This window comes from Cyrtonyx montezumae, unplaced genomic scaffold, assembly GCF_038088225.1.
Source record: "Cyrtonyx montezumae isolate F1298 unplaced genomic scaffold, pur_monq_1.0 scaffold_18, whole genome shotgun sequence".
Taxonomy (NCBI): Eukaryota; Metazoa; Chordata; class Aves; order Galliformes; family Odontophoridae; genus Cyrtonyx; species Cyrtonyx montezumae.
In genome coordinates this window covers 9,653,692-9,670,432 of record NW_027071914.1, presented here as the reverse complement: position 1 = coordinate 9,670,432, position 16,741 = coordinate 9,653,692, and the positions used below count along the sequence as shown (strand labels likewise).

General features: G+C 61.1%; 4 protein-coding genes across 4 annotated transcripts; 3 read left to right on the top strand and 1 right to left on the bottom strand.

Annotated features, from left to right (window-relative positions):
• Positions 1 to 874: 874 nt before the first annotated feature.
• RGS14 (regulator of G protein signaling 14) lies at positions 875 to 6,171 on the bottom strand. Its single transcript, XM_065734588.1, has 15 exons — positions 6,065 to 6,171; positions 5,206 to 5,227; positions 4,178 to 4,332; positions 3,982 to 4,074; positions 3,475 to 3,618; positions 3,221 to 3,370; positions 2,980 to 3,100; positions 2,780 to 2,904; positions 2,514 to 2,711; positions 2,350 to 2,426; positions 2,116 to 2,242; positions 1,882 to 1,963; positions 1,671 to 1,729; positions 1,432 to 1,540; positions 875 to 1,283 (listed from the first exon to the last, which is right to left on the bottom strand). Exons 1-15 carry the CDS (start codon positions 6,107 to 6,109, stop codon positions 1,057 to 1,059), a joined length of 1,734 nt encoding a protein of 577 aa, XP_065590660.1. The 5' UTR covers positions 6,110 to 6,171; the 3' UTR covers positions 875 to 1,056.
• Positions 6,172 to 7,552: 1,381 nt separating this feature from the next.
• On the top strand, positions 7,553 to 9,147 carry LOC136047686 (ADP-ribosylation factor-like protein 3). Its single transcript, XM_065734977.1, has 5 exons — positions 7,553 to 7,792; positions 7,885 to 8,001; positions 8,103 to 8,153; positions 8,792 to 8,969; positions 9,051 to 9,147. The coding sequence occupies exons 1-5, from the start codon at positions 7,553 to 7,555 to the stop codon at positions 9,110 to 9,112; spliced, it is 648 nt and encodes a 215-aa protein (XP_065591049.1). The 3' UTR covers positions 9,113 to 9,147.
• A 691-nt stretch (positions 9,148 to 9,838) lies between these two features.
• Positions 9,839 to 14,217, top strand: LMAN2 (lectin, mannose binding 2). Its single transcript, XM_065734586.1, has 8 exons — positions 9,839 to 9,978; positions 10,059 to 10,177; positions 10,250 to 10,367; positions 11,408 to 11,487; positions 12,510 to 12,671; positions 12,867 to 12,981; positions 13,264 to 13,383; positions 13,710 to 14,217. Exons 1-8 carry the CDS (start codon positions 9,846 to 9,848, stop codon positions 13,868 to 13,870), a joined length of 1,008 nt encoding a protein of 335 aa, XP_065590658.1. The 5' UTR covers positions 9,839 to 9,845; the 3' UTR covers positions 13,871 to 14,217.
• Positions 14,218 to 14,429: 212 nt separating this feature from the next.
• On the top strand, positions 14,430 to 16,311 carry B4GALT7 (beta-1,4-galactosyltransferase 7). The gene is made up of 6 exons (XM_065734976.1): positions 14,430 to 14,523; positions 14,604 to 14,945; positions 15,018 to 15,243; positions 15,407 to 15,490; positions 15,649 to 15,753; positions 15,849 to 16,311. Exons 1-6 carry the CDS (start codon positions 14,477 to 14,479, stop codon positions 16,002 to 16,004), a joined length of 960 nt encoding a protein of 319 aa, XP_065591048.1. The 5' UTR covers positions 14,430 to 14,476; the 3' UTR covers positions 16,005 to 16,311.
• The last annotated feature ends 430 nt before the right edge of the window (positions 16,312 to 16,741 follow it).

The following is a 16,741-nucleotide window of genomic DNA, read 5'->3' as shown; positions in this document are numbered from 1 at the left end:
CAGTACAGGGAAAACGGGCTACTGCTGCTGCCCTTTCCTGCGGGAGAAGGATGGGGCACTGGGCAGGGCTGCGGGGAACAGTCCTAGTGGGCTGTGTGGGTACCAGGCTGCAGGAGAGGGGATGCTGCCAGAAGCTACCTCAGTGTGCCTCAGGGAGTGAGCACAGTGTGGATCCCCAACAGGGAAGGAAGGGAGGAGAGGGAAGCGATTCCAGGCAATGCTCTTTATTTCCTCTGGTTTCACACCACAGACAGGACTGAGCAGCACCACAGAGACATGTAGGGGCTCTGAGCCAGCCCTGGGGGCTGTGACACCTGCCTAGGGGGAGCAGGAGGCCGCCCTGGGCCACCCCTCTGCCTGTGGCTGGGGAGTGGGGACTGAGTGGTGGCTCAGGGCTCCGCTGGGCACACCTAGGGCAGGCTGAGATGCTGGGCACCCAGAGCTGCTGCACTGATCCAGCACCTCTAGCACAGAACAGACTTATCCCCAAGGGCTGAGTGCCTGCAGCTCCATCAGGGACAGGGCAGGGGCTGTGGGTGTATGCCCTGAGGGCCATCTCTGCAGCTTCCCATGCAGAGTCTCTCACTGCTGCTGCTGGGACAGGGCCTGATCTGGGCCAACTCACTCTCCTGTCTCTGCCTGTCCACAGCACAGGGGCCCAGGGCTGGTGCCCGCTCTGCCACGCAGTCTGGCCACGTCTTCTCTGTCCTGTCCTCTCTTGGGCTGAAGGCTGCTTCCTGTGGGTCTGTGCCAGCCTGGTGCAGGCAGGATTCTCCCAGGGGCAGGATTTGCCTAGGGGCAGCCCTGCTCCAGGGCAGAAGCACCGGGCAGGATAGTGCCGGGCGCACGTGGGATGCTGCAAAGTGCTTTGCAACGGGGGTTTGACCTATATACAGGACTCCCTTGACATGTACCAGGATATGGCCCCACCGAGGGGCATGGCAGCTGCTCAACCACTCACGGCAACACAACATGAGGCTGGGACAGTACATGGACGGATCTGTGGTCCGGGCAGTGTTGGTGGCTCCACACGCTGGTGCAGGTGCAGAGCAGGGCTCACCGGAGCTCGTGGTCGACCGCAGGCTGAGCCGGTGCAGGTTTGGCAGAAGCGGGGTGGCTGTTTCCTGGGTGAGGGGCACTGGGTGGCTTTGGCCCCTGGCAGGTGCTGTCATCCTGACCTTGCAGCTGGAGGAAATCAGGCAGGACCAGGTCCTCCTTGGAGAGCAGCCCACGCTGGTCATTGGCCCGGCAGCTCTGGGCACGGTTCAGCAGCTCTACCAGCCCTGGGGGAAAGGAGGACACGCACCTCAGCCACCCCACGGGGATCCTGCACCCATGGAAGCTCACGTCCATCCCTGGAGCAGAGGGGACCCTGCCCCTCTCACCCCATGTTTTGCCCAGTCCAGTGGATTGGGGCATGTCAGCTCTCACCTTCCAGGTCGTATGTACGGCGGTTCAGGTTGCTGGCAGCTGATGACCGTGGCCTGGAGGATGTTGTCCCCCATGGTGTGTCAGGCTCTGCTCCTGTTGGGCTTCCCTCCTGTGGCAAGTGGCCATGCCTCAGCACAGGGACAAGTAAGCAATACTTTCCCTGCCCCTGCTTCCTCCCAGGGGCCACAGTGGGGTACACCTTCCCTGCGGGCACTCCTGCCTGAGGATCTTGGACTCACCTCACTCTGGAGAGGGGAAGGGGCAGCTGCAGCCTCAGCACTCTCTGTCACTTGCATGTCTGCAACACAGAGGAGCCATGCTCCGTTCTCACCCAGGGAGTGGGAGCTACAGCAGCCTGGCCCCGTGAGCAGGAGGGGCTGGGGATGCTTCTGGGGGCAGTGACATGGCTCATGGGAGTGATAGTGCTTGGGAGGGGACAGCAGACATTACCTGCTGGCGTTTCCAGGACGAGTTTCTGTGCAGCCACTGTGCTAACCAGCTTCTCCATGTCCAGGGATGCCTGCTCACCTTGCTGTAATGGGGAACATCAATGTCATACATGGCAGGTGGCAAAGGTGGCCAGGTGCAGGGCCTGTGAGCAGTGTCAGCACCCACCAGGTCGGGCGCTACCTGGTGCTACTGCCCACCCTGACCCCACACAGATCACTGCCCCACCACCCTCACCCGCCGCAGCAGTGCCAGCTCCATGTTTATGCCATATTTCCCCAGGATAGGCTGCAGAGCTTCCCGAATACACTTGGTGGACTTGGCCGTGATACGGACGGTCTTGTTGAGAGTGGAGATTTCCAGACTGCAGAGAGAAAGACAACACTGGCAGTCCAGGGCACTGCAGGGAAGTTGGGATGAGCGATGTGGAACAGACATAACAAGGGCATCAGTCCTGAAAATGACACTCACTCAAAACTTATCCTGTTCTCCAACTTCACCTCCTGGTCTGCCAGCACACAGCACTCCTGGTCCAACACCAGTGCTTTCTGCAAGAGCCAAGTATCATCATGTTCCCGGCATGAGCATGTCCATGCCACATCAGCCTTGCTGGCAGGAGCCCCTGTGCCCCATACCTGCTCGTTCCCCACCAGGTAGACCTTGATGTCAGAGGGGCTGAAGCCACGCTTCTCACATATCCCAGCCAGCATGTCACGGATGGAGAGGCCGGGCCGCACGGAGGCCAGTGAGGCCGTGCCATCAGGCAGGTAGACACAGCAGTACTTCATGGGCTTGGCCTCAGCCTCACTGCCCCCCAGGCTCTTGCGATGGCCCTGCGGGACAGGAGAGCCACCATCAGCGTGGGCAGTGGCAGCACTGGGCTGGCACAGCGAGGACTCACCTCTGCCCAGGGGCTGGGAGCTGTGTTGGCTGAGGAGAGGAAGCCCAGGTCCAGGCTGGCGGAGGAGTTGAGGGAGCCCTGGGACTCCCGCCACAGCACAGCGCTTCCGCCACCTTCTCCCCCATCTAGGACAGACAGACAGCCACGGTGGGCACGGTGCAAGGACAGTGACACCCAGAGCTGTCCCACACATCTCCTACCTGCCCAGGAAGGCTCCCGTCGCTCACCCTTGCGGAAGGAACGGCGAGGGCTGCGGTTGGCACTGCTGCCAGCTGTCTCCACGCCCAGTGGCAGAGACTTCCCCAGCTTCAGCTTTGACTTCTGGGGTAAAGAGAGGAGGAGACTCAGCACAGGGGCTGCCCTGTCCCCCACTGTGTCTCCATCCCCCAGGCTTGTGATTGGCCCAGGGATGGGGCTGTGTCCCCTCAACACCCCACGCACCTTGCTGAGGTCTGGGGGGGGGCTGCTGCTGCGGGAGTGGGGCCGCAGGTCTGGCAGGGGCTGCCCCTGGCTCTCTGCTGTCAGGCAGGCTTGGTAGAGTGGGGACTTGACAAAACGTGTGTAGCTGTCAAACTTCATCAGGTTAAAGATCTAAGGGGGGGAGGAGGTGCCTGCTCAGCATCCCAGCCTGCAAGTCCTGGGACTCTGGCTCCTGCCTCACTACTGGAGTGGGATTGGGGAGGGGTTTATCTCACTTGAAGCTGCTGGAGGCGGAACATGTCTGGAGAGGGAGTTGCCAGCATGTCCTCCCCGATCCAGGCCTGCCGGTCGATGTTGACAGGGCTCACTGAATGGCTGGAGAGGAACTCATCGTAGATCCGCCGCGCCTCTTGTGCCAGCTAGGAACAGGACTCAGGATGGGGCCATGAGCCACAACTGCCTGAGCCCCTGAGCTCTGGGGGCTGAGTCCCACCTGAGGCAGCAGGACAAGCACCAGCCTCACACCCAGAACAACCAGATGGAGGAGCTGCCTAGCCCTGGCCCCGGCCCCTTGTTGTCCTGTTCCCTATGTCTATTTACCCATCCCTGCACCCATCTTGCTGCCCCAGATGGAGAAGCACAGACTGCCCTGCATCCACTTTCTCATCCCAACCAGAACGGACCCCAGCCTCCCTATCAGCAGTCATACAAGCACCCATGAACACAGTGACATGACTGCCCCCTCCACCTCTCAGACCACATCCTCTGCTTGGGGCTGGTACCTGCTGCGTGTTGCTGGCTGGGATCTGCTGGAAGCGCTCACATGCCTGCCAGAAGTAGACATTTTCGGCACTGAACTCCTTCTTGAGGAACTCCTATGGGGCAGAGAACTGCTGGCTCAGCTGCACCCAGGGTATGGGGTGCCTGAGACCAGGACTGCAGCTGTAGACAGCACAGAGCCCGGGCTGCAGCACTCACAGTGAAGTAGGTGACAGCCACACGGTCCTGCAGCAGTGTCTCGAAGGACTCAGCCCAGCTGACAACGGAACTGTGTGTAGAGCTACTGAGGGACTGCACTGCAGGCAGGCTGTTCACACTGTGGTTGCTGCCCCGGGCTCTGGAGGCATTTAATTCTGAAAGAGAGAGAGGAAAATGTCAGGTTTGAGTCCCTAAGCATCATGGCCATCCTGTGCACGGGCACTCAGTTGGAGCCGTCAGCCCCCAGGGAACTGCTGCCCACGGTCCCCAGTATCTGCCCCAAGTCCATCTGCCCCATCCTGGCTGCTCCAGCCCTGAGAGATGTGGGATGGGAGCACGAGGAGCTGAGCCACTGCTCCACGCATCACATCAGCGTCACCATTGGACCAAGCACCGTGATGGATGGCACAAGCTGACATCTTCTGGCGTGACAACGCTCCTTCCCAGGGCTGTCACCGTCACTCCGCGTGTGACTCATCTCCCAGGAAACAAAGACACCGTGTGGGGAAGGCACCCAGCAGGGAGGGAAAGCAGGATGGCAGGAGTAGATGGGGGGCATGCCTCATGGAGAGAGCATAGATGATGGGTGGAGGTACTCCCCAGGCACCATGCTCCGCACTGTGCCTCAATTTACCTCCAGTTCTGATCACTGAGAGGGACACAGACCAGTCACCCAGTTCCCTAGCCCTGTATGAACCCCTGGGGAGCACAGCTGTTGGACTGGGAGAACTGGCAGCAGGAGGTCAGGGCATGTAAGCAGGAGCAGCAGCATCCCAGCTGCTTCCCAGCAGGGAGGAGGCAGCTTGCAGCAATGCCGGGCTCTGCTGTTCTCGAACAGCCCAAATCAAGGCATGACTTGGCAAACAGACAGCATCCCCTCAGAGCACTGGGCTCGGCATGCCCCAGCTAGCGCTGCAGCTCCCAGCACCCAGGGGCCCAGCGGAGGAGAGAGGGATGGGTGGGACTGCAGGGTTCCCCCTCCTCTGAAGATGCCACCGACCTTGTCCCAGCACAGGGAGCAGCCTTACCTCCGTCTGACACAGCCGGGCCCTGCAGGGTGGAGAAGAGAGGTGAGGGAGGGCAAACAGCTGGAGACACCGCCCCATTGCTATCCACCTACAGCTGGGGCTGTTTCGCCATGGTGGGGGCAGGACGTGGGACTCCCCCAGCACAGTGAGCAGGGCTGCAGCGGGCACACTGCCGTTCTCCCACCTGCGTGCCTCTGCCAACCTGGGCACGGCAATCGGGAAAAGGCAGGTGCTGTCAGATGTAACTGCCGCTATGCAGGGAGAAGCAGCCTCCCCAATACAGGAAGAGCAGGGGAGGAAGAAGAACCACAGCCCCAGGCAGGCACAGTGCCCGCTGCCTCCCGCTTTGGGGTCTGGGGCCACTGGAAATCCAACGCCCATCAGTCCGTGCACGAGATGCCGGCCCAGGGCGTCCCGCAGCATCCCCCCGGCAGCTCCCGCAAGGACGTGGCACCCAGGAGGATGGGCAGGGCCTCACGTTCAGCCCGACCACTGGGGGGGAGGGGGGGAAGGGACAAAGCGCTGCACCGCCTGGCGTGGTGCCCCGGGCCCGGTGTCCCCTCCCAGCCCCACACCCACGGAGCTGCCCTGCGGCCCCCGGCCCCACGCACCCCCCAGCATCCCCCTGCCCAGCCCCTCCCGCCCTGCCCACCTCCGCACCCACGACCCTTTCCCTATCCATCCCCGACGCCCATCCCCCCCCGTTGCCCGCCCCATCCCCGCACGCCCCATCCCCGCGTACCCCAAGCTCGCACCACACCCCAGCCCCACCCTCCCCTCCCTCCCCTCCCCTCTCCTCCCTTCCCCTCCCCTCCCCCCGCAGCTCCCCGAGCTCGGTACCCAGCCGGACCGCGCTCACCATCCGCCCGTTGAGGACCGGTAGCAGCTTGCCCTTGCCCTGCATGCCTGGCACGGCCCGGCCCGGCCCGCCGTGCTACCCGCCGCCCCGCAGCATCACGGCCCGGCCCGGCCCTCCCGGCACTGCCGCTTTCGGCTGCCACAGGAAGTGTCGCCATGGGAACCGAGACCGCAGCCGGGGGGAGCGGAGCCGCCCGCCCTCCCTCCCTCCGCCGCCGGGCACCGGGGGAGCGGCGCGGCGTCACGGTGCCGCTGCACGGCGGTCCCGGCTCCGGCAACCGCAGGGGAAGGGGGATTTTGGGGAGGCGGGCCGGGGAACGTCAGAGAACGGCGGGCAGACGGCGGGGCGGGTAACGGGATGCCGCGCGCCCGGCGCTGAGCCGTGCGGGACATCCACGCGTGACCGTGGCACGGCGCTGCCCCTCGCTTTGTCGCCGCGCTTTGTTTGCCTTGGCACTGCGCTGCGAGTTATAAATAAAAACTGCTCACCCAGAGCGCGTGAGTCACCACGTCCTCCCTGCGGGGATAACTGCGTGCAAAAGGCACGCGAGGAGCGGGCACCAGAGGAGCCGTGGGTGCCCCATCCCTGCAGGTGCCCGGAACCGTGGATGGGCCCTGGGCGGTGCGACCTCGTGGGGGGGGGGGGGCAGCCAGCCCGAGGTTGGGACTGGGGGGGGCTTTAAGGTCCCTTCCAACGCAGACCTTTCTACGATGCTGTGATTCTACCGGCGCCCCCGTCCTGCTCCACAGCCCGCATTGTCCCTCAGGCTGACGTGGCCTGGAGCACTGTCACTTCCCTTCGCGCTCTGGGATGAAAGGAGAGGGATCAGTGCCCGCACAGCCAGCCCTCAGCTGCTCTCTTCTGCGTGCCTGACCCTGCCCACGGCATCCCTTGCCGGTGACTCCAACACGGTGCCGGTGGTGCCTAAGTGCCGTGTCCTCCCGCTGCGCTGGCATCCCCATGAGATGAGGAGAGGGATGCTCTGTGCCTCCCTCCCCCCCCCCCATTTTATCCTGGAGACCGGGAGGAGAAAGAGGTGGTGGATGGGTGACAGCTGGCTGGGGGATTTACTGAGGGCATTACTTAATGCTGTGGGTAAACGGAGAAACAACGGCTAATTCTGGAGTCCATAATCCTCTTCCTCCCCCAGGGATGGGGAGCGTGCCAGTCACGCAGATGCCAGTGCCCCAGGGATGAGCCCCCAGCCTCTCCCCAGGAGTGCTGTGAGCTGCAGCCATTCCCAGACCGTGGGCGATGTGCAAGAGGTGAGGGGGGGTCCAGCTACACCCCTGCTGCCCTGAGCAGCTGCACTGGCACCAGCGCCTGGCTGGCAGAACGGCAGCAGGGCTTGTCCCCTAGCCTGCCAGGAGCTGCCTGGGCCCCCAGGGAGGGGGACAGACTGGACAGATCTTTGGTGGGGCCACCCCGAACCCGTGCACCTTGAGACAAAGTCCCAGACCTTGCTTGGGCCACAGACACAGGACACCCATGGACGGCGGGGCACCCAGCTCCCCGCTGCAAAATGAGGGTGCTCTGCAGCAACCCGGCGCCCTGCAGGACTCTCCCAGCCCCCCACATCCTCGGGGGCTGCTCTCTGTCATCCAGAAGCTGAGGGGTTCCCCGGGGCAGGAGCTCCGCATCGTGCTGCTGGGGCTGGACAATGCGGGCAAGACCACGCTGCTGAAGCGCCTGGCGTCTGAGGAGGTCAGCACCATCACCCCCACCCAGGTACAGACTGCTCTGGAGCACGTGCAGTGGGAGGGTGGTGGGTTCTGCCTTTCTTCCCCTGGGGTGATGCTGGAGTTTGCTTCCCCGTGCAGGGGTTCAACATCAAGAGTGTCCACTCGCACGGCTTCAAGCTGAACATCTGGGACATTGGTGGGCAGCGCGCCGTCCGGCCTTACTGGAGGAAGTACCTGGGCAGCACTGACCTGCTGGTGAGCCAGGGGCCGTGCCCTAGCAGAGCCCTGCAGCAAGCAGAGGGCTGTATGCTGTGGAAGGAGGGGCTGCCCGCTCTCCCTTTTGTCCCCCCTGGCAGATTTATGTCATCGACAGTGCAGACCAGAAGCGCTTTGAGGAGACAGGACAGGTATGAAGGGTCTGGGCAAGGGGCAGTGGTGGGGTCCTGGGGACAGAAGTGGGGACTAAGGCTGTTGTCTATGGGCTGTCCCTTGTGAGGGTTGAGTTGTCTCCCAAGCTGAGTGGGAAGGGCTCACAATTAGGGCCTCAGCATACAGATCCCACCCCACAGCAGACCTCACCCAAGCAGATTTTGCTCATCTTACCCAAGGTGGGGATGATGCCCCAGGGACATCTGACACAGGGTGCCTGTCTCTGATACGGCCATGTAACAAAGCCATTTATTCAGGTAGTGAACTTGGAAACCTAAAAGCTGGAAAGTAAAGCCAAGAATGGAAGGTGAGACTGTCAGCTGAGGCCATGCTGACACCAGACTCTTCCAGGAACAGAGGTGTGGGCACCAGACAGCGTGGGCTGGCAGCAGCTGCCCTTTGCCCAAGGTACTCTGAGTGCCAGGAGCATTCTGTCCCCCAGGTAGTGCTGAGTGCAGCTCCAGGATCTCCTCAGGGCAGATATAGCTTCAGGGGTTCCCATCTCCCCTTTGGGCTGTGGAGACCTCATGGTTTCTTAGGACTCAGCAGCAGTGCCTGAGAGAGGAACACAGTGCTGTGGGAGCAGCACTCCTGGGAAGGGGCTCTCTCTTGGCAGGAGCTGGCGGAGCTCACTGAGGAGGAATCTCTGATGGGGGTCCCACTGCTGGTGTTTGCCAACAAGCAGGACCTGGTGACGGCAGCACCTGCGGCCGAGATCGCAGAAGGGCTGAGCCTCCACACCTACCGGGATCGAGAGTGGCAGATCCAGGCCTGCTCAGCCCTGTCCGGAGAAGGTGTGCAGGTACGGAGTGAGAGGCTGCCACAGCTGCAGGTGGGTAGCACCAGGCTGTGCTCATGCTTTTTTCCCCCCCCAGGATGGGATGAACTGGATTTCCAAGCAGATCATGAGCAGGAAGAAGTGAGAGCTGCAAAGTGACAGAGCTCGCTACACCACGGCCAACCTCTCCTCCAATCCCCACATACCCCAAAGGCTAGGCCTTGGGCCTCCAACTCTGAGGGGTTTTCCACACGGTTGCTCACCGTTCATCCTCATTTCTCATCTCCTGGGCCTCCACGGGCTCCTTGTACCCGGATGCACCCGGTGGAGGGAAGCACGGCCCACAGCGTCACGGCCTCGCACCCTCGACTCAGGGCCCCGGGCACTGCTGCGCCTTCAGACACGGCCCGCACACAAACAGCGCGGGATGTGGCGGTGGCGATGAGACCCCGCAGGTTAATGCGATGCGGGGACATCGTGCCGTGCGGCGGCACTCAATAAAGCAGCCCCTGAACTCCGCCCTGACTCAGCCGCCCTTCTGTGCCGCGCTCCGCCATCCCCCGCTCCCGCCGCCATCTTGTGAGGCGTTGCCGCGGCAACAGGCCGCCGGGGGAGGTGGGGCGGGGCGGCACGAGGCCGTGCGGAGCGGACTACAGCTCCCAGCATGCCTCGCGCGGTGCACGCCGAGAGGCGCTATCCTATTCCTCACGGGCCCAGACTGATGCACGGCGGAAGTTTTTGCCCCGCGGGTCCCGCCCCTTCCTCTCCCATAGGCGGGAGGGAGTGACGTCACCCTGCGGGGGCGGGAGCGCAGCGGCATGGAGGCCTGTGATTGGCAGAGCAGGTCGCCGCTGCGGGGCGGGCGCGGCGCGGCGGAAGGCGGAAACGGAGGATGGCGGCAGGCGCGGGGCTGGCGGCGGTCGCGTTGTTGCTGCTGGTCGGCCCACGGCCGGCCCCCGCCGAGCTTACGGATGGCAACAGCGAGCATCTGAAGCGCGAGCACTCGCTGATGAAGCCGTACCAGGGTGAGCGCGGGGTACGGCGGGCGGGGGTCGGGGCCTGGCCGGGGCTGCGCGTTGAGCCACGCTCTCTGTACCCGCCGCAGGCGCGGGCTCCGCCGCGATGCCGCTGTGGGACTTCCAGGGCAGCACCATGGTTACCAGCCAGTACGTGCGCCTGACGCCTGATGAGCGCAGCCGGGAGGGCTCCATCTGGAACCGCGTGGTGAGCCCCGGGGCGGGCGGCTGGCGGGCCGCTCCCCGTGCCGGGCTGACACTGTGCCGCTCTGTCCCGCAGCCCTGCTTCCTGAAGGACTGGGAGCTGCACGTCCACTTCAAGATCCACGGAGCTGGCAAGAAGAACCTGCACGGGGATGGCCTGGCCCTGTGGTACACACAGGAGCGCCTGGTGCCAGGTAGGTCGCAGCCTGGAAAGACAATCATATGCTAGGCAGCATCAAAGGATATTGCGGTCAGCAGGGTGAGGGACGTGATCCTACCCTTCTGTGCTGGTGAGACCTCACCTGGTGTTCTGCATCCAGATTTGGAGCCTTCAGTGCAGGAGAGATGTGGACCGGTTACAGTGCCTCCAAAGGAGAGCTGTGAAAATGATTCGAGGGATGGAACACCTCCCCTGTGAGGACAGGCTGAGAGCTGGGGCTGTGCAGCCTGGAGAAGAGAAGGCTCCAGGGAGACCTGAGAGCGGCCCTTCAGTGTCTGAAGGGGGGCTCTAAGATTAAAGAAGGGGACAGACTCTCTAACAGGGTCTATTGTGATAGGACAAGGAGAAATGGTTTCAGACAAAAAGAAGTGAGATTTAGAGTGGATACAGGAAAAAAGATTTTTACACAAAGGCACTGGCACAGGTTGCCCAGAGAGGTGTTGGATGCTCTGTCCCTGGAGACATCTGAAGTCAGGCTGGATGGAGCTCTGAGCACCGTGATCTAGCTGCAGATGTCTCTGTTCATTACAGAGGAGTTAGAGTGGATGACTTTGAAGGTCCTATCCAACTCAAACAATTCTGACTGTAGGTGTTCAGCATGGGCCCCATGCACAACCTGGGTATGGCAGTGCTTGCGTGTGTCCTTGGGCAGCTTTCGAGCTGCCTCTGTCCTGCATGGCTCACTCCAGGGCAGGATTTGAACTTGCCTTGGCAACACCAGGTTAGAGAGGAGTTCTCTGTTCTGTCCTTCCTGACCTGGGAGCCTGCAGTTGTGCTCCACATGAGCAGTGTGTCTCAGGGGGTGTTGTGCCCAGTGCTTCTCCCGGTGGGTGTATGCAGGCTGCATGGGCAGGCTTGGTGCTTGTCTGCTGTTCTTGTGCAGATTCTGCCTGGTTGGGCTGTGCTGCTGCTGCCAGTTGTAAGGAATGTCATTGTCAAAGCCCTACAAACCTGGGTTTTGGGATGAGGGTACAGAATAGAGCCATCAGTTCACTGTGTTCTGCCCTGTTCCAGGTCCTGTTTTTGGCAGCAGGGACAACTTTCACGGACTGGCTATTTTCCTCGATACATATCCCAATGATGAAGCAACAGAGGTGAGTAGTTCGGGGAGCTTGCTCATTGCCAAGGAGGATGTTTCCTTGTGGCTTTGTGCTGCAAGTGCTTCATGCCTGGATTAAGGAAAACTTTCTTTATGCAAGAACAGGTTGTTGTTCTTCCTGTCCTGTGAGCTGGTAAAGAGCAGAGGATGTATGTGCATTAATGGGGACAAGAAGGTGCTTGCTCCATCTCCTGGTATTTTCTGCTCCCAGGGCCTTTTCCCTGCTTCTGATAGGCCAGTAGACATTAAATGAGAAGCCCATCTGAAAATATGTTAATCCCAGGTGTCATTTCCTGAACTTCTCTGACTGTCCCAGGTTGTTTCCAGTATGTTCTCCATCTCCAACCCATTTTTATTGAGAGAAATTCCTGTGTTGGCTTTCTTCTCCAGAATTCCCCATGGGAGCCATGGTTCTTCTGTCCTGCTTCATGTTTGTGGATCTCATTTTGGCATGGTTAGGCAATGTAACAGTGTTAGTGAGACCTATTGCCCCAAACACCTGGTGTCACTTAAGTCCTAAATACCTGGGAGGTGATCCTGTCCGCTTGCCTTGATGTTCCTTGAGTTGTTAATTCTTGCTTCCAGGTGGCCTCTTACAGCACACATCACGTACTGACTACAGAATCCTGAATGTGGGTTTGCTGCTAGTGTGCAGTTGCTGCCTGTTACAGTTTCTGAGCTGTCTGTAGGATTCTCACTAGGTCTTGTGCATTCTCTGCAAGTTACTCTGTGGTCTCATTGCTATGGGCCCCCAGTGCTGTGTGAGCCCTTGGGAGATCTTAATGCAGATGATCAGAAAAGGCAACTCTGCTTTAGGCAGAACAAGCTCTCGCTCATTTTAGGGCCAAAGGAGCTTTGATTTAATGGTTCAGCTCTCTGTACTCACTTTGTTGCCGTGCAGTTGCCTTGCTGTTGTTCTGCTCTCACTGAGTTTTCTGAGCAGACCGGGGAAGGTGGCTGTTGGGTCTGCAGCTGGAAGATCCCTGCAGACTGAAGGCACTGATGCTCTCCCTGCAGCGTGTGTTCCCCTACATCTCTGCGATGGTGAACAATGGCTCCCTGACCTATGACCACAGTAAGGACGGGCGCTGGACGGAGCTGGCAGGATGCACTGCTGAGATTCGGAACCAGAACCACGACACTTTCCTGGCAGTCCGGTACTCCCGAGGTCGCCTGACGGTGAGAGTTTGGGGAGCCTTGTGCCTTCTGCAGGGCACCTCACGGGCGTACAGCAGGGCCGTGCTGGCGGGCAGGTGGTGCTGTGGCAGTGTGTGGATTGTCAGACTTGGCCTCCTGCTCCTCTGGCTCCAAAAGAAGTGCTGACTGGGCAGAGGGGCGGCTGGTGTTCCTGGTGTGACTCCCCTGCTCCTACAGGTGATGACAGATGTAGAAGACAAGAATGAATGGAAGAACTGCATTGACATTGCAGGGGTACAGCTGCCCACTGGCTACTTTTTTGGTGCTTCTGCAGGCACTGGAGACTTATCTGGTGAGTGGGTTTTGCTTGCAGGAATATTTGGTGCTTGGAATGCAGTGCTGTGGGTGCAGGAGACGGCTTCCTGTTCATGGGGCTCTTGAAACTGTATTGAGTGAGGACACGTGGCCTGGGAAAGGAGGCACCTAAAAGCATCTCGAATTATACCTGGGATATGAGGGTGGCTTGAGAGGGGAGGAGACCTGCAGCTGGCAGAGCACAGAGCTGGGGCTGCTCTCCAGTGTGGGTGTTTCTCAAGGCTTCTGGCAGTCCTCAGTGCTGACGGTTGTTTCCTAGACAATCATGACATTATTTCAATGAAGCTATTCCAGCTCATGGTGGAGCATCCTCTAGAAGATGACACCGTTGACTGGACAAAGATTGAGCCTAGCGTCAGTCTCCTTAAATCACCCAAAGGTGAGTCTCTGGGCTTCCAAACCCTCGGTGAAGGACTTGGATCTTGGGGCTGGGTGCCTAAAAATCTCTAAGCTGCCACACTGTGCTTGCCAAGGTACAGGTGTGCTATGCATTGCCATGCACTGGTTGCTGCCAGCAGCAGAGTGCATCTTGTGGGGAAAATGTCCACTTGAGCACAGTGATGTCCGTGTTCTTAGCACAGCGGTGCTCCAGTGTTGGTTTTTCCAGCAGCTTCCTTCTCAGCAGCAGGGCAGTGTTAGATCTGAGGTTGCCCTGCCCTGAGGCACCGGTGGCTTTCGTCAGTCCCTTACTCCTCTTCCTTGCAGACAACGTGGATGACCCGACGGGGAATTTCCGCAGTGGGCCCCTGACGGGCTGGAAGGTGTTCCTGCTCCTGCTCTGCGCGCTGCTGGGCATCATTGTGTGTGCTGTGGTGGGAGCTGTGGTCTTCCAGAAGCGCCAGGAGCGAAACAAGCGCTTTTACTAGCGGAAGAACCGGGCTGAGTGCCCAAACCCTTTTCTACGGGGAGCTGTACAAACTGTGGTTTCTAAAAGCTGTTTCTGAGAAATACAAGAAGTATTTTCTTAACTGTCCCTGTGGCTGTAATCCTGCCGGATGCTTGGCGGGACTCGGGGTGTTGGGGGGTGGGGGAAGGGAATGTTTTTAATTAGGGCCCACGCCTACTGCAGAGGCACTGCTCACCCTGAGAGCCGTAGTGCCTCCTCTGGGCCCTCCCCGCCCAGGACCCGCTGTGCTGCCCGGGGCGGCGGGCATGAATGTAGGGGTTGTGTGGGGCTGGGGCTGTGAGTGGGGCATTAAAGGACTGACACCAACCGCGGCTCTGTCTGTGTCTGGGGGCTCCGAGGGGGGAAGGGTGGAAGGATGGGACTGGGGGGGGGGGGGGTGGGGAAATGGGTCTCAGGAGGAGAAGTAGCGGGAGGGGGGAGCGGGCACGGGGAGGGTCCCGGCACGGTCACGCCCCCGCCGGGCGGAAGGAGCGGAGCGGAACGCCGGGGCCGGGGCTTTGTTTCCGGAGGAACGGCGACGGAGGGGCCCGGCCAGCGTGGCCCGGCGGCGGGGCCGGGGTCCGCCATGGGGCCGGGCCGCCGTAGGGCCGCGCTGCGCCTGCGGGGCGGAGGGTGAGAGGGGGCGGCGCGGGGAGACGGGGCGTGGGGGGGTGGGCTGGGAGGAACCCCGCTGACGGCCCGCTGTGCCCCAGCTCCCCGCAGGTGCTGGGTCTCCTGGCCGGCAAGTTCTCCATCTTCCAGCTCTTCTTCCTCGCGCTGCTGCTGGGCTTCGCCTCGCTGCTCTGGCTGCAGCTCAGCTGCTCGGGCGAAGCGCTCCCCCCCGGGCGCGGGGTCCCCCGGCCGCCCTGCCCGCCCGAGCCCCCCGCCCCGCCGGCCGATGACCCTTCGTGGGGTCCGCACCGCCTGGCACTGCTCGTCCCCTTCCGCGAGCGCTTCGAGGAGCTGCTGGCCTTCGTGCCCTACATGCACCGCTTCCTCAGCAAGAAGAGGATCCGCCACCACATCCTGGTGCTCAACCAGGTGGACCACTTCAGGTACGGGAGCCGCTGAGCCAAGGGATGCTGTGCCGTGCGGAGGGCAGCACTGTGTACCCGGTCCCATTGCAGGTTTAACAGAGCGTCGCTGATCAACGTGGGCTTCCTGGAGAGTGGCAACGACACGGACTACATTGCCATGCACGACGTCGACCTGCTGCCCCTCAACGAGCAGCTGGACTATGGCTTTCCCGAGGCCGGGCCCTTCCACGTGGCGTCCCCGGAGCTGCACCCTCTGTACCACTACAAAACCTATGTGGGAGGGATCCTGCTGCTCACCAAGCAGCACTATGAGATGGTGAGCTGACCCCCCTTGCTTTGGGGTGGGGTGTGCAATGAAATCTCGGCTCCGTGCTTCACAAGGGGGAAGAGGAATCTGTGGGCTGAGCCGTGCTCAGGGCCGGGGGGGTGGTGGTGTTTGGCTGCTGCAGGAGGGCAGTGCGGTGCTGCTCTCGTTGCAGTGCAATGGCATGTCCAACCGCTTCTGGGGCTGGGGACGGGAGGACGATGAGTTTTATCGACGCATCAAAGGAGCTGGTCTCCAGGTGAGTGTGCTCGGGGACCTCCTTGGCTGAAGTTGCCCTTTTTCTCATCTCCCTACCCACCCCTGCTGCAGTCATCAGGGCTGGCAGGAGGGGCAGGCGGCCCTCCCACATGCGGGCAGGCTTTCAGGAGCTGTATGGAAGCCTTTTTCTCCTCCCAGGTTCACCGTCCCTCTGGAATCACAACTGGGTATGAGACGTTCCAGCACCTGCATGATCCAGCTTGGAGGAAGAGAGACCAGAAGCGCATTGCTGCACAGAAGCAGGTGAGCTGTGGGAGATATGGGCTGTGCTCCAAGCCCTCCCCTGCCCACTCTGTCCCAGCACCAGAAGTTTTGCCCTGAATGCTCTTTCTCTTCAGGAGCAGTTTAAGGTGGATCGGGAGGGAGGTTTGAACAACGTGAGGTACCGGATCGAGTCACGGACTGCTCTGAGCATAGCAGGAGCCCCCTGCACTGTCCTTAACATCTTGTTGGACTGTGACATGAGCGAGACACCGTGGTGCACGTTTGGCTGAGCTGTGTCCCATGTGCCAGCATGTGCTGTGCTCATGCCAAGGTGCCAGGGCTGCACCGAGCTGCTCAGAGCAAGGCAGAGTTTGCAGCAGGCCAGCACGGCGCTGCTGGCAGGACCCAGAGGAGCAGAAGGGCTGAGTGCTTGAATTTGCTGGGACCAGCAGAAGAGGCCAAGAGCAGGACTCCATGGCATCGCTGTGAGTGCTAATGTTACTGCCTCCCAGGGCGGGTGCAAGGAAGCATTTCTCCTGTGCTGGGTACGGCTGAGCTGCCACCCAGATCAGAGGACAATAAAGAAGTATCAGAGCATCTGCTTGCAGTGGCTTGGGGACTTGCTGCAGGCAGCCATAGGGAACAGAAGCAGGAGCAGTCCGTGGGAGACGGCCGATGCACTGACACTATTTCCTGGGAGTGTCCTGGGGCAGGAAGCAGGGAGCAGAACATCCCTGCCTGGCTGCTGGGAAGGCATCCGGGGCACTGCAGCCTGGATTCAGGAGCGGGGATGCCAGGAAGGTCCCTCGGCCCCTGCCAGCTCCTTGCTCCTCCTGCAGCCTGGCTTGGCCCCTGCTTGTGCTGCCAGATAAACTGCTGCCACACTGCTCCAAGCTCGTGCTGGTTTGCAGGTGTTGCCATGTGAGCCCCCCAGAGCTCTGGGGCTCTGGCACTCGTTTCAGGCACTGCTGTCTCTCGGAGCAGGGCAGACTCTCCCAGCCAAGTGCTGCACTGAGCTGGCACTCAT

Coding starts and splice junctions, on each gene's coding strand:
- RGS14 (XM_065734588.1), bottom strand. CDS start 6,109: ATGCAGGGCAAGGGCAAGCTGCTACCGGTCCTCAACGGGCGGATG. Junction 3,371..3,474: donor TCCGCCTCCAGCAGCTTCAA/GTGAGATAAACC, acceptor TCCCCCCCTTAG/ATCTTTAACCTGATGAAGTT. Junction 1,964..2,115: donor AGCTGGCACTGCTGCGGCGG/GTGAGGGTGGTG, acceptor TCCCCATTACAG/CAAGGTGAGCAGGCATCCCT.
- LOC136047686 (XM_065734977.1), top strand. CDS start 7,553: ATGGACGGCGGGGCACCCAGCTCCCCGCTGCAAAATGAGGGTGCTCTG. Junction 8,002..8,102: donor TGGGCAGCACTGACCTGCTG/GTGAGCCAGGGG, acceptor CCCCCCTGGCAG/ATTTATGTCATCGACAGTGC. Junction 8,970..9,050: donor CTCAGCCCTGTCCGGAGAAG/GTGTGCAGGTAC, acceptor TTCCCCCCCCAG/GATGGGATGAACTGGATTTC.
- LMAN2 (XM_065734586.1), top strand. CDS start 9,846: ATGGCGGCAGGCGCGGGGCTGGCGGCGGTCGCGTTGTTGCTGCTGGTC. Junction 10,178..10,249: donor GCTCCATCTGGAACCGCGTG/GTGAGCCCCGGG, acceptor TCTGTCCCGCAG/CCCTGCTTCCTGAAGGACTG. Junction 13,384..13,709: donor TCTCCTTAAATCACCCAAAG/GTGAGTCTCTGG, acceptor TCTTCCTTGCAG/ACAACGTGGATGACCCGACG.
- B4GALT7 (XM_065734976.1), top strand. CDS start 14,477: ATGGGGCCGGGCCGCCGTAGGGCCGCGCTGCGCCTGCGGGGCGGAGG. Junction 14,524..14,603: donor CTGCGCCTGCGGGGCGGAGG/GTGAGAGGGGGC, acceptor GCTGTGCCCCAG/CTCCCCGCAGGTGCTGGGTC. Junction 15,244..15,406: donor CCAAGCAGCACTATGAGATG/GTGAGCTGACCC, acceptor CTCTCGTTGCAG/TGCAATGGCATGTCCAACCG.